General features: G+C 44.8%; 1 protein-coding gene across 1 annotated transcript; it reads left to right on the top strand.

Moving 5' to 3' along the window:
• The first annotated feature begins 9,400 nt into the window (after window positions 1–9,400).
• On the top strand, window positions 9,401–10,357 carry LOC144275139 (olfactory receptor 14A16-like). Its single transcript, XM_077834277.1, has one exon. The coding sequence runs from the start codon at window positions 9,401–9,403 to the stop codon at window positions 10,355–10,357; it is 957 nt and encodes a 318-aa protein (XP_077690403.1).
• Window positions 10,358–15,335: the final 4,978 nt, after the last annotated feature.

The following is a 15,335-nucleotide window of genomic DNA, read 5'->3' as shown; positions in this document are numbered from 1 at the left end:
GCGACCAGCTTGGCTTAACGGTGAAATCCTAGCGGCTCTTAAACATAAAAAAGAAGCTTACAAGAAGTGGAAGGTTGGACATATGACCAGGGAAGAGTATAAAAATATTTCTCGGGCATGTAGGAATGAAATCAGGAGGGCCAAATCACACCTGGAGCTGCAGCTAGCGAGAGATGTCAAGAGTAACAAGAAGGGTTTCTTCAGGTATGTTGGCAACAAGAAGAAAGCCAAGGAAAGTGTGGGCCCCTTAATGAATGAGGGAGGCAACCTAGTGACAGAGGATGTGGAAAAAGCTAATGCACTCAATGCTTTTTTTGCCTCTGTCTTCACGAACAAGGTCAGCTCCCAGACTGCTGCGCTGGGCATCACAACATGGGGAATAGATGGCCAGCCCTCTGTGGAGAAAGAGGTGGTTAGGCACTATTTAGAAAAGCTGGACGTGCACAAGTCCATGGGGCCGGACGAGTTGCATCCGAGAGTGCTAAAGGAATTGGCGGCTGTGATTGCAGAGCCATTGGCCATTATCTTTGAAAACTCGTGGCGAACGGGGGAAGCCCCGGATGACTGGAAAAAGGCTAATGTAGTGCCAATCTTTAAAAAAGGGAAGAAGGAGGATCCTGGGAACTACAGGACAGTCAGCCTCACCTCAGTCCCTGGAAAAATCATGGAGCAGGTCCTCAAAGAATCAGTCCTGAAGCACTTAGATGAGAGGAAAGTGATCAGCATGGATTCATGAAGGGAAGGTCATGCCTGACTAATCTAATTGCCTTCTATGATGAGATTACTGGTTCTGTGGATGAAGGGAAAGCAGTGGATGTATTGTTTCTTGACTTTAGCAAAGCTTTTGACACGGTCTCCCCCAGTATTCTTGTCAGCAAGTTAAAGAAGTATGGGCTAGATGAATGCACTATAAGGTGGGTAGAAAGTTGGCTAGATTGTCGGCTCAAGGGTAGTGATCAATGGCTCCATATCTAGTTGGCAGCCGGTGTCAAGTGGAGTGCCCCAGGGGTAGGTCCTGGGGCCGGTTTTGTTCAATATCTTCATAAATGATCTGGAGGATGGTGTGGATTGCACTCTCAGCAAATTTGCGGATGATACTAAACTGGGAGGAGTGGTAGATATGCTGGAGGGCAGGGATAGGATACAGAGGGACCTAGACAAATTGGAGGATTGGGCCAAAAGAAATCTGATGAGGTTCAATAAGGATAAGTGCAGGGTCCTGCACTTAGGACGGAAGAACCCAATGCACAGCTACAGACTAGGGACCGAATGGCTAGGCAGCAGTTCTACGGAAAAGGACCTAGGGGTGACAGTGGACGAGAAGCTGGATATGAGTCAGCAGTGTGCCCTTGTTGCCAAGAAGGCCATTGGCATTTTGGGATGTATAAGTAGGGGCATAGCGAGCAGATCGAGGGACGTGATCATCCCCCTCTATTCCACATTGGTGAGGCCTCATCTGGAGTACTGTGTCCAGTTTTGGGCCCCACACTACAAGAAGGATGTGGATAAATTGGAGAGAGTCCAGCGAAGGGCAACAAAAATGATTAGGGGTCTGGAACACATGACTTATGAGGAGAGGCTGAGGAAACTGGGATTGTTTAGTCTGCAGAAGAGAAGAATGAGGGGGGATTTGATAGCTGCTTTCAACTACCTAAGAGGTGGTTCCAGAGAGGATGGTTCTAGACTATTCTCAGTGGTAGAAGAGGACAGGACAAGGAGTAATGGTCTCAAGTTGCAGTGGGGGAGGTTTAGGTTGGATATTAGGAAAAACTTTTCACTAGGAGGGTGGTGAAACACTGGAATGCGTTACCTAGGGAGGTGGTAGAATCTCCTTCCTTAGAAGTTTTTAAGGTCAGGCTTGACAAAGCCCTGGCTGGGATGATTTAATTGGAGATTGGTCCTGCTTTGAGCAGGGGGTTGGACTAGATGATCTCCTGAGGTCCCTTCCAACCCTGATATTCTATGATTCTATGATAGTTTGATATCTAGCTCTAAGCAAAATGAACAAACCTAGAAACTTTTAACTGGGCTTATACCTCCACAACCCTTAGCTCAGGTGACCCAAATTTGGGGTCATTAACCCTACCCTGCACCCTCCTAAGGCACAATAAATGTCAAAGAACTTTGACTAAGCATATCATTTTTTTAAAGAAAGGTGGAATTTTAAGCAGAAGTCCTGGCACGACCTTCACTATAGGGGTGTTGCTGTGTAGTTATAATATTCATCAGTTCATTTACTGGCTGGGTACCCATCTCACAGGTTTCTATTAACAATGTTATTGGAATATTCCATGATCAAAATGGGATTGTGATGTCCAGCAGTAAAAATCTGAGATAAAGGAATAAACAATACGCTAGACATCACGGCACATATATTCAATCCGAGTAACCTGGCCTAGTTCCATAGCACTCTGCCAGTTTACATCAGCTGAGGAACTGGTCTAATTGACTTCAGTGGGGCTGTGGCTGATTTACACAACAGCTGTTTGGGGATCTGGACCCTTTGACTCCAATGCAGCCAGAGGTGATTTACAGAAACTGGGGCACTGACCCATTCACTCCAGTGGAGCTACACTGATTTGAACTAGCTGGGGATCTGAACCATTGATTCCAATAGATCTAGGGCTGATTTATACCCACTGGAGATCTGGCCCTTTGTATTTCATTCTCTGACATGAATGTCTAGTATGAATTTAACACTTTTAAACATTGCATCTGCAGCCAAAGGAGCCTTTTATTTTAGTGTTGTCTGCAAAAAAGGAAAAAAAATGGAACTACTGAGAAAGAAAGAAAGCAAGAAAGCTGGCCCATTCATCCCAAGAGAAGTTGAAGATCAGATACAGAAAATCTCCACACCACAGAATTCCTCCAGAGTTCTGTCCGAAGTGGTAATGAATCACTCTGTCACCCCTACAAATTACCCTTGTAACTAATCTCAATGGATAAAGCACTAGGAAAGAGCAGACTGATTATGAACTTTTGACTCTTCTTTGGTTCAGTTTCACAGGCGAAGAATATGGATTGGAAACTGCATCATGGGCCAGATTCCCAGATGGTGTAAATGGATGTAGCTCCATGGAAGTAAATGAATCAGATCCCAACTGGTGTAAACAGCCCTTGCTACTCTGAAGTCAATGGAACTTTACACCATCAATTTACACCAGCTCAGGACCTGGTCCTTAGTTTTTAGTGTTTGCCTCTGGGTACCTCTTAGTGACCAACTTCAAGGAGCCAGGACAGCCTGAACTGTGGGTTCCTCTGGTGGCTGCATCCCAAGAGCTGCTGGTGCAATGCAGGAGAAAAACATCTCTGCTCACTCAGAGGTAATTATGTGGAGTTAATGAAGGAACAGGACATTCCAGGCCAGCTGAGACTCTGGTGCCACTAGGCTCTTAGCTATTGTAGGTCACATGTCTGTGCTACAAATTTATATTTTATTTTGCCATCCTGTGGGGACCCCCTTTGTGACTTAGCCCTGCCTTGTTTTTAGCCAAGGGTCCTTCCAGGGACGTTGCCATCATGTGAGATCCAGGGCAGGTACTGTTCCCACTCTGTGGGGTTAGGATCAGCTAGTGCAGGTTGTCAGGGTGGTTTGATCCAGAGGTGAGAGCAGACCTGGGATCACAGCCCTAGAGACTGGAGTCAGCTATTTAGCCCCAGAACATGAACATCCTGGGCTGTGACCGTATCTGAAGCTTGCACAAGCCAGCATCAGCTCTAGAGCTGGGAGGGGCTTTCGGAAAGAGAGAGAACCAGGCAATCCTGGCAGTGGATGCATAGATAGATAGATAGATAGATAGATAATGACCAATGATTCCTAACACTGCAAGATCAAATGCACTGCAAATTGGGATAAAGAAGAAAGTCAAGAGCATATTTGGATACGGACTGGCTAACCTAGTGAGGAGGGCTTTAAACTAGGTTCAACGGGGGCAGGTGACCAAAGCCCACAGGTAAGTCAAAAACATGGAGACCTGGGAGAAGTGTTGGAATCTGGGGGAAGCGTGGGCTGCTATAGCAGAAATAAGGGAGAGACAAGACATAACTGGCGGGGGGAGAATCAAATCAATATCTTAGATGTCTGTATACTAATGTGAGAAATATGGGGAATAAGCAGGAAGAACTCAAAATACTAGTAAATAAACACAACTATGACATAGTTGGCATCATGGAGACTTGGTGGGATAATACACATGACTGGAATATTGGTATAGAAGGGTACAGTTGGTCAGGAAGGACAGGCAGGGGAAAACGGAGGAGGTGTTGCCTTATATATTAAAAATGTATACACTTGAACTGAAGTTGAGATGGAAATAGGAGACAGACTTGTTGAAAGTCTCTGGGTAAGGATAAAAGGGGTAAAAAACAAGGGCAATGTCATGGTAGGGGTCTACTACAGACCACCTAACCAGGTAGAAGAGGTGGATGAAGCTTTTTTTAAACAACTAACAAAATCATCCAAAGCATAGGACTTGGTGGTGATGGGGGACTTCACCTACCCAGACATCTGTTGGGAAATAACTCAGCAGAGCACAGATTATCCAACAAGTTCTTGGAATGCATGGGAGACAATTTTTTATTTCAGAAGGTGGAGAAAGCTACTAGGGGAGAGGCTGTTCTAGATTTGATTTTGACAAATAGGGAGGAACTGGTTGAGAATTTGAAAGTGGAAGGTGTCTTGGGTGAAAGTGATCATGAAATGGTAGAGTTCATGATTCTAAGCAATGGTAGGAGGAAAAACAGTATTGTACTTAAAGTACTGCACAGGAACTTTTCAGGGGGAATAAGGCAAAGCACCACATTTATTGGTAATACATGTATCAATCAATACTCTATCATATGCATGCGGTATATATTACACTCATGCACTCACATACACACACAAGCACACTCCATCTTGTTGTTGTTACCAACTAGTTGTTCCCCTTAACTTCACTGGCCAGGTGAATTAGATGTGGGAGGGGTGGAGCAGGGCTTCTGTCGATCCGGATCGATGCTCCGATGTTGACTTGGGGTCCTCTGCAAGACACCTCATATTTATAGCAGCTTCTCTCTCATGCAAATCTATGCCAGATACGAAATCTGTGTCTGTGTCCATTGGTCCTTTGTGCTGCTTCCTTCTGGGTGTTGTCTTAATGCTGCCACATTTATTTTCAAAGAGGGTATTTTCAAAAGAAGGTGATCGCTTCTAACTCCCAAGGCCGTCAATATGTCTGATCTTCTTTAGTGAGCCCACTTGACAAGTTTTATTGTTCTTGGGTCTGGCTTCCATCTCCTCTCCAACGGTTGCAGCTGTCTGGAGGTGCTTGCCTTCCACGCCTTACCCATTCACACCTCGTTCATTCAACAGGTCAATTGATTAACCGGGGGGGGGGGGGCAGGAGGGAGAGCTCTTATTCTACTTCTAGCAAAAAGACATTTTTAACATTATACCAAGGCTCAATACAAAGTTTTCTATATAAGGATCTGATATAAAGTTGTAGGAAAATAGAGGCATAATACAAAGTCATATGAAAGTTATATGAAGATGCTTAATGCAGAGATTTATCTACAACAGCGCAATAAAGACAATGGATTTCAGGAAGGCAGACTTTTTAGCAAACTCAGGGAGTTGTTAGGTAAAATCCCATGGGAAGCAAGTCTAAGGGGAAAAATAATAGAAGACAATTGGCAGTTTTTCAAAGAGACATTATTAAGGGCACAAGAGCAAACTATCCCATTGTGTAAGAAAGATAAGAAGTATGGCAAGAGACTACCCTGGCTTAACCAGGAGATCTTCAATGATCTAAAACTCAAAAAAGAGTCCTACAAAAAGTGAAAACTAGGTCAAATTACAAAGGATGAATATGAACAAATATCACAAGTGTGTAGGGACAAAATTAGAAAGGTCAAGGCACAAAACGAGATCAAACTAGCTGGGGACATAAAGGGTAAAAAGAAAACATTCTACAAATACATTAGAAGCAAGAGGAAGACTAAGGACAGGGTAGGCCCATTACTCAATGAGGGGGAAAAAACAATAACAGAAAATGTGGAAATGGAAGAGGTGTTCAATGACTTCTTTGTTTCAGTTTTCACCAAGAAGGTTGGTGGCGATTGGACGTCTAACATAGTGAATGCAGTGAAAATGAGGTAGGATCAGAGGCTAAGATAGGGAAAGAACAAGTTAAAAATTACTTAGACATGTTAGATGTCTTCAAGTGACCAGGGCCTGATGAAATGCATCCTAGAATACTCAAGGAGCTGACTGAGGAGATATCTGAGCCATTAGTGATTATCTTTGAAAAGTCATGGAAGATGGGAGAAATTCCAGAAGACTGGAAAAGGGCAAATATAGTGCCCATCTATAAAAAGGGAAATAAGGATAATCCAGGGAATTACAGACCAGTCAGCTTAACTTCTGTACCCAGAAAGATAAAGGAGCAAATAATTAAGCGATCAATTTGCAAACATCTAGACAATAATGAGGTGATAAGTAACAGTCAGTATGGGTTTGTCAAGAACAAATCCTGTCAAACCAACCTGATAGCTTTCTTTGACAGGGTAAAAAGCCGTGTGGATAGGGAAGAATCGGTAGATGTGGTATATCTTGACTTTAGTAAGGCTTTTAGTACTGTCTCGCATGACCTTCTCATAAACAAACTAGGGAAATGCAACCTAGATGGAGCTACTATAAGGTGGGTGCATAACTGGTTGGAAAACTGTTCCCAGAGAGTAGTTATGAATGGTTCAGTCATGCTTGAGGGGTGTAACGAGTGGGGTCCCACAGGGATCGGTTCTAGGTCTGGTTCTGTTCAATATCTTCATCAATGATTTAGATAATGGCACAGAGAGTACACTTATAAAGTTTGCAGATGATACCAAGCTGGGAGGGGTTGCAAGTGGATAGGGTTATAATTCAAAATTATCTGGACAAACTGGAGAAATGGTCTGAAGTAAATAGGATGAAATTCAATGAGGACAAATGCAAAGTTCTCCACTTAGGAAGGAACAATTAGTTGCACACATACAAAATAGCAAATGACTGCCTAGGAAGGTGTACTGTGGAAAGGAATCTGGGAGTCATAGTGGATAACAAGCTAAATAGGAGTCAAAAGTGCAACATTGTTACAAAAAAAGCAAATCTCATTCTGAGATGTATTAGCAGGAGTGTTGTAAGCAAGACATGAGAAGTAATTCTTCTGCTCTACTCTGTGCTGATTAGGCCTCAACTGGAGTAGTGTGTCCAGTTCTGGGCGCCACATTTCAGGAAAGATGTTGACAAATTAGAGAAAGTCCAGAGAAAAGCAACAAAAATTATCAAAGGTCTAGAAAACATGACTTATGAGTGAAGATTGAAAAAAAAAATTGGTTCGTTTAGTCTGGAGAAGAGAAGACTGAGAGGGGACCTGATAACAGTTTTCAAGTACATAAAAGGTTTTTACAAGGAGGAGGGAGAGAAGTTGTTCCTCTTAACCTCTGAGGATAGGACAAGAAGCAATGGTTTTAAATTGCAGCAAGGAAGGTTTAGGTTGGACATTAGGAAAAAACTTCCTAACTGTCAGACTGGTTAAGCACTGGAATAAATTGCCTAGGGAGGTTGTGGTGTCTCCTTCATTGGAGATTTTTAAGAGCTGGTTAGACAAACACCTGTCAGGGATAGTCTAGATCAGGGTGGGCAAACTACGGCCAGCGGGCCACATCTGGCCCGCGGGACCATCCTGCCCGGCCCCTGAACTCACAGCCAGGGAGGCTAGCCCTGGCCCCTCCCATGCTGTTCTCCCTCCCCCGCAGCCACACCGCTGTGCAGGCAGTGCTCTGGGCGGTGGGGCAGAGCACTCCTGCGGGGGTCCCGGGGGACAGTCAGGGGACAGTGGGCAGAGATTTGGGGGTGCCAGTCAGTGGCCGGGGAACGGGGGGGGAGAGTTGGATAAGCGTGGGAGTCCTGGGGGACCTGTCAGGGGGTGGGGGTGTGGATAGGGGTCGGGTCAGTCAGGGGACAGGGAACGGGGGGGTTGGATAGGGGTTGGGGTGCTGGGGGGTTGGTTAGGGGCAGAGGGTCCCAGGGGGCAGTCAGGGGACAAAGAACAGTGGGGGTTGGATTGGGGGTGGGGTCCTGGGGGGGCGATTAGGGGCACGGGGTCTCGGGAGGGGGTGGTCAGGGAACAAGGAGCAGGGGGGGTTGGATGGGTCGGAGATTCTGAGGGGGGCAGTCAGGTGGCTGGAAGTGGGAGGAGGCGGATAGGGGCAGGGGCCAGGCTGTTTGAGGAGGCACAGCCTCCCCTACCCTGCCCTCCATACAGTTTTTCAACTACCATGTGGCCCTTGGGCCAAAAAGTTTGCCCACCTCTGGTCTAGATAATACTTAGTCCTGCCATGAGTACAGGGGACTGGACTAGATGATCTCTCGAGGTCCCTTCCACTTCTATGATTCTATGAGTCTATGAAAGTAAGTTTTCTATTTCAATTAAATATGTTAGAGTATTAATGTACAGGGAAAATTTAATATCAGAAATATGAATTGTCATTAGAACTCTTTGAGACTTTAACTATCAAATTATGCAGACATCTAGATATCAGATTTTTTAAAAAAAATTTCATCAGAAAAAATTAACTTTTCATTGAGGTTGTGAAAACCAAACAATTTCAGCCTAAATCTGGGCAAACTTTTTGGCCCAAGGGCCACATGGGGGTTGCAAAACTGTATGGAAGGCCGGGCAGGAGAGGCTGTGGTGGAGCCAAGAGTAGAACCCAAGTCTCCTGACTGCCACTGACCCACACAATACAGAGATAAAGTCACAGAGGGAAACAATACAACCTAGCAGTAACTGAGCGACGCTACTAGCCCATCATCGCCCAGAGATGGAAATGCAGCTACAATTTGGTGCCATAAATCAATGTGTAAACAGGCAGCAGGCCATCTGTGTGGTATTGGGGTGGAATCATCACAGATGAGCTGCCACGTGGGACTCCGGATGAGTCTACACCGCATTTCCCAGAAAAGTGGGAATCAGACTGTGTGGGCATTTTAGTTGGTGTCTGTAGCAACAGGGGCACAATGCTGGCTAACATTCTTGGATTTGGGTTGTGTTTTGTTCCATCCTCCATACTGCATTTGATCAAGCCACATATTAGGCCAGATCGTCAGATGGAGTAAACTGACCCCAGCTACATTGACTTTAAGGGAGCGATGCCAATTTACACTCCCGTGATAAAGCACCAGAGTCGTGCTCTGGTTGTGAGCAGTGAGGAGCCCTCACTACTCCAGTCAATAGAAGTGATGAATGCTGTGCACCTTTGACATTTACATAATGAGATATTATGGAGAGGGGAATTGGAATCATTCCCTCTCTCACTATAATCCTGGCCATTGCCCTTGTCTTTCCCTCCACAGGCAGGACACTATGAACTAAGAAAGAAAATGTCCAACCAAACCAACATAACTGAGTTCCTTCTCCTGGGATTCTCTGACATTCGGGAGCTGCAGATTTTGCACTTTGTGGTGTTTCTAGTGCTTTACCTGGCAGTCCTGGCAGGGAATCTTCTCATCATCATAGTCATAGCTCTTGACCACCACCTTCACAGCCCCATGTACTTCTTCCTGATGAATTTGTCCATCCTGGACCTCGGTACCATCTCTGTCACCATCCCCAAGTCCATGGCTAATTCCCTCATGAACACCAGATCCATTTCCTATTCTGGATGTGTTGCCCAAGTCTTTTTCCTCGTCTTCTTTGCTGTAGCCAACTTCGCCTTACTCACCATCATGGCGTACGATCGATACGTCGCCATCTGCAAACCACTGCACTATGAGACTATAATGAACAGGAGAGCTTGTGTCCAAATGGCAGCCAGTGCCTGGATCAGTGTAACTGTCTATTCTTCACTGCACACCAGGAACACATTTGCAATCTCCTTCTGTGGAGGCAACATGGTGGATCAGTTCTTCTGTGAAATCCCTCAGCTACTCAAGCTCGCCTGCTCTGACACATACCTTGGTGAAGTTGAGATACTCATCTTGAGTGCATGCTTAGGCTTAAGCTGTTTTGTTTTTTTAATTGTATCATATACTCAGATCTTGCAAACAGTGCTGAGAATCCCCTCTGAGCAGGGTAGGCATAAAGCCCTATCCACCTGCCTCCCTCACCTCATTGTGGTCTCCTTGTTTGTTTCCACTGGCATCTTTGCATATCTGAAACCCACCTCCAGCTCTCCATCAGGTCTGGATCTCATGGTGGCTGTTCTTTATTCCGTGCTACCGCCAGTGATGAATCCGATCATCTACAGCATGAGGAACAAGGAAATCAAAGCTTCCCTGAGGAAACTGACTGCGTGGAGATTATTCACAAAGAATAAAATGTCTATATTTCTCTTATGAACATGGTTTTATCTGTGTTTCTTTACAAACACAATCAATTGATGATACTCTGTTATTGTCCCCATAAGAATATGGTATGTGATTTTTTATGCAAAATGCTGTATTTATAGTGGTAAATCCACACTTGCTCCACTAAATCAGTGGAGTTATTATAGGTTTATATCAGTGTAAGTAAGTTACCCATTAACACGTCTCAGGTCATAGGGAAGGAGGCAGGGGGTGGGGTGGTTAGTGGATTACAGATTGTTGTAATAAGCCATAAATCCAGTGTCTCTATTCAGTCCATGATTTTTAGGATCTAGCAAAGTTATGAATTTAAGCTCCCAGGCTCATCCCTTGAAGGTGTTGTGCAAGTTTCCTCTGGGAGAAGGACTGAGAGATCAGATATAGAATGCAAAAAGAAAAGGAGTACTTGTGGCACCTTAGAGACTAACCAATTTATTTGATCATGAGCTTTCATGAGCTACAGCTCACTTCATCGGATGCATACCGTGGAAATCCACGGTATAGATATAGAATGATCACTTTATGAAAAGTGTACACCCACAGGCAATAGGGTGTTTTTGTCTTTTATCATTTTCCTGTGCGAGTTCTTTCGAGAGCGTAGTGAATGTCTGGTTTCACCCACATAATTGTTATTGAGGCATTTAGTGCACTGGATGAGGCATACCACATGTTGTGATAGGCATGTGTAGGACCCATGAATCTTGACAGGTGTTTTGTGGGGGGTGCTGATCATCACAGCAGTGGAGATATGTCTGCAGGTTTTGTATCTGTTGTTCTGGTAAGGTCTGGTGTCGCTTTGAGTTGGTGTGTCCTGGTCTCTGAGGAGCTTGCTTCTGAGGATGAGCTTGGAGAGGTTGGAAGGCTGTTTGAAGGCCAGAACACGGAGTTCTGGAAGTATTTCTTTCAGGACGTGGTCCCTATTGAGTATGGTTTGTAACTGTTTGATGATACCCTGTGTCGTCAACAGGCCAATTCACATTGAATGGTCCCTTGAAATATGTGTTAACTACTTACACTAAACAATCTGTTTCAATTTTTATTTAGCTGTAACACCCTGAGTAGATTTCCTAGATCTGAAGAAGAGCGCTGTGTTAACTCAAAAGCTTGTCTCTCTCACCAACAGAAGTTGAGGAATAAAAGATCTTACCTCATTCACCTTGTCTATCTAGTATCCTGGGACCAACATGGCTAAAACACCACTGCATAAATCAATGTTGTGTCATTCTTGCTGTTGTTGAAAGGCTTATTTAAGAGGAAGGTTTTGCAATGTTTCCTAAAGACAATCAGACTCTGGATAACAAGGCCAAATTCTGATCCCCACTGAAGTAACTGGAATTTAGCCACTCACTTCAAAGGAATCATGATTTGGTCAATGGTTTGTACACACAAGGATCCAAGTGGGGCTAAAGGCAGCCTGGAGAAAGTGAATGCAACAGACATGTAAGGGTGAGATTCCCATCTCAGCTAAACCAGAGCTAATGCAGAGTAGCTCAATTTGCATCACCAGTTTACTACTGACAAGTTCTTGGACCAAAGACATGGAACTAAGTTCAGTAGTAACATAAACACTGGTGCAAGTTATTTGGCTGGGGTAATTTTGTTATAATTTCGTGTAAATGGAAAAATGCCATCACATGCTGTCATAAAAATAAAGGGAAGTGTAACCACCTTTCTGTATACAGTGCTATAAAATCCCTCCTGGCCAGAGGCAAAACCCTTTCACCTGTAAAGAGTTAAGAAGCTAAGATAACCTCACTGGCACCTGACCAAAATGACCAATGAGAAGACAAGATACTTTCAAAGCTGGAGGGGGGGGAGGAACGAAGGGTCTGTCTGTCTGTTTGATGCTTTTGCCAGGAACAGATCAGGAATGCAGCTCAGAAACTCTGTAAAGTTAGTAAGTAATCTAGCTAGAAATGCATTAGATTTCCTTTTGTTAAATGGCGGGTAAAATAGCTGTGCTGAATGGAATGTATATTCCTGTTTTTGTGTCTTTTTGTAACTTAAGGTTTTGCCTAGAGGGATTCTCTATGTTTTGAATCTGATTACCCTGTAAGGTGTTTACCATCCTGATTTTACAGAGGTGATTCTTTTATCTTTTCTTTAATTAAAAGTCTTCTTTTAAGAACCTGATTGATTTTTCATTGTTCTTAAGATCCAAGGGTTTGGGTCTGTGTTCACCTGTACAAATTGGTGAGAATTTTTATCAAGCCTTCCCCAGGAAAGGGGGTGTAGGGCTTGGGGGTACATTTTGGGGGAAGACGTCTCCAAGTGGGCTCTTTCCCTGTTCTTTGTTTAATACGCATGGTGGTGGCAGCATAGGGTTCAAGGACAAGGCAAAGTTTGTACCTTGGGGAAGTTTTTAACCTAAGCTGGTAAGAATGAGATGAGGGGGTCTTTCATGCAGGTCCCCACATCTATACCCGAGAATCAGAGTGGGGAAGGAACCTTGATACATGCACTGATCTGGTATTCCATATGCCATCCAGTGTAAATCTAGTCACCTCCAAACTGAGAAAGGATCTCAGAAGTTGGCCTTTTATTACTATTAGAATACTATCTTTGTGTGTGGTTGTGTACACTACACATACGATAGACAAAGGCAGAGTCTGAGATTAGATAGGCAGAGAGAGAGGACCATTCTTTGTCCTAACATGCAACCTAATTGTGTCATAATGATAGATTTCTATTTGATTGTGAACTGTTAGATAGATAGATAGATAATGAATAATTTATGGAAATTATTGTGACTCATTTCCTATTCAAGACTATGCCCAGATCATGATTTTCTTATAAAGATTAATTATTAAACATTTACCAAAGAATTTCTCTGACAATATCTTACTCCACAGCTCATCTACACAGTTCATCCTAAGTACTCAGCATTTGAACTTTGAGCTGTTTCGGCTGGATATATTTTTAACATGCTCTGTTTCCCTTCCCTGAGTGGATCAGTTGAACTGTCACACACAGGTTCCTTAAAAAGGAAGGGGCCAGTCCTCAGCTGGAGTAAATTGTTATATCTCCACTGAAGTCAACAAAGCTCTGAGAATTTACACGACCTCAGGATCTGTTCTAAACACACATGGTTGTGAATTTGAAACTCCCCTCCACTGAATATTCTGCACTAAGGCCCTGATCCAGCAAACCACTTCAGGATGTGCTTAATTTAAACACGGTAGTCCCATTGAAAACTGGAAGTTAATCTCATGCTTAAGTGTTTTGTTGGATTAGGGATAGGGCCAACTGGTCTCAGACTTGCCACTGCTTCAGTTTCTCCCCTTCCCCAATTAAACAAACTGCTACAATTGGTGCATTTAAATTTCTCTCTGCTTCTGGTGTCTGGTTATTGACATAAAATAAAAGTTTATCTCAAAGCCAGTCTCTCAAGGCTGTCTTCTCCACGCTCACTAGGCCATTACACCCATCCTGGACTCCTAATTCCCTCTGTGGGTTTTGTTCCTGCCCTGCAGTGCAGGTCACTCCAGCCAGTCCTCCCCTCTGGCAGCTATGGAGAGCTTCTTCCCAAGTCCTCTCTGACCCTGGGTCCCCTCTGGATCCCCTGCAGGAGACTCCCTGTGCCCTCTTTAAGTCTTTACCCTTGGATCAGGGCATCAGGTCCAGCTCTCTTTGCTCCTCAGATCTCTCTGAGCAGTGGCGCTCTGCCAGACCCATTCCAGACTCTGAGCTTCTCCAGACAGACCTCCCCTGGGTCTGTCCTACCCACTGGTACCCCTTGCTCTGATGGATCAGGCTCCCTCCCATGATGCCTGGTCACCTGACCCACCCACAGCCCCAAAATCAAGCCCATCATCTGGGACTGAATAACAGGGCACAGGTGTGGATGAGACCATCTCCCCTTAAAGGGCCAGTCCAACCTGAGAAACTGGGATTTTCAACTGGGCCTAAGGTATTTAGGCATCCAACTCCTATTGACTTTCAATGGGAGTTCTGCACATTAATCCCTGAGGCCCCTTTGAAAATCCCATCTCATTGCTTAAATGTCATTGATTCCACCAATTTTCCTGTCTGCATTGCAGGAATATTCACACAGGGGTCATGAACTCAGCTGAATCAAATTCTCTGAAAAAGTAACATTACGAGTCACCCAGGGATGACTTTGCTGTATTCAGTCAGTTCTTCCAATGATACAGGGTGGAGCACACTCCAGCTTCTGGCTGAGACAATAACAGGGAGGCCACGTATTGAGCTAGATGGAAATTTTCCAGTGAAACAGAGTTTTGTCCAAAAATGCTGATTCATAGAACTCAAAGAGTCATAGAACTCAGGAACTTTGGGGTTCCATGAACTTTCAGTGAAGCAAAAGCAGGTTGGCCATGGAGCAGTGCCTGCCTGCCAAGCTGGGGAGCCCGTTCTCTCAGGGTCCTTGGCTTCAGGGCAGTGCTTCCAGGCTCCCCACCACAGAGTTGGGAGACTGAAAGCCCTGGGATCCCCGTCTCTAAGTGTGGCTCAGAAGCAGGGAGCCTGGGAATGCTGAAGACCTGTCTTGAGCCAGGGCTCTCAGGGCTTCCAAGTCCCTACCCTGGACCTGGGAGCCTGTAATTCCTGGGATGGGCTCCCAGGTCAGTGGCTCTAGGGCTTCCTCGCCTTGTGGGCTGCAATTGGGATTCTGGGACCTGGTGTGTCAGTTACGTTAGACACCCCACTGATGAATGGAGCAGAGAGGGATCAACACGGACAAGGGTGTGCACTGAGAAAGGGTGTAGTGCCAATGTCCACATCATCAGTGCTGTGGGGTATTATCAGGAGGGGATCCCTGTCAATAAATAATTACACAGGCATTGGAGCAGGGGACTGAACCTTGGGTCTGCCACCTTCCAGGGGAGTGCTCTAACTACCTGTCTAGAGAGTCATTCTCGTGCTTGCTTTCTCTCTGTCCCAGTGACTCTTTACCTCTTTATCCAAAGTGGAACAGCTTTAACAGGACAGATTGAGGGCGCTCCATATCAGA

Source organism: Eretmochelys imbricata, chromosome 14 (genome assembly GCF_965152235.1).
Source record: "Eretmochelys imbricata isolate rEreImb1 chromosome 14, rEreImb1.hap1, whole genome shotgun sequence".
Classification (NCBI taxonomy): Eukaryota; Metazoa; Chordata; order Testudines; family Cheloniidae; genus Eretmochelys; species Eretmochelys imbricata.
The sequence above is the reverse complement of the archived record's forward strand: the minus strand, read 5'-3'. Positions and strand labels throughout refer to the sequence as shown.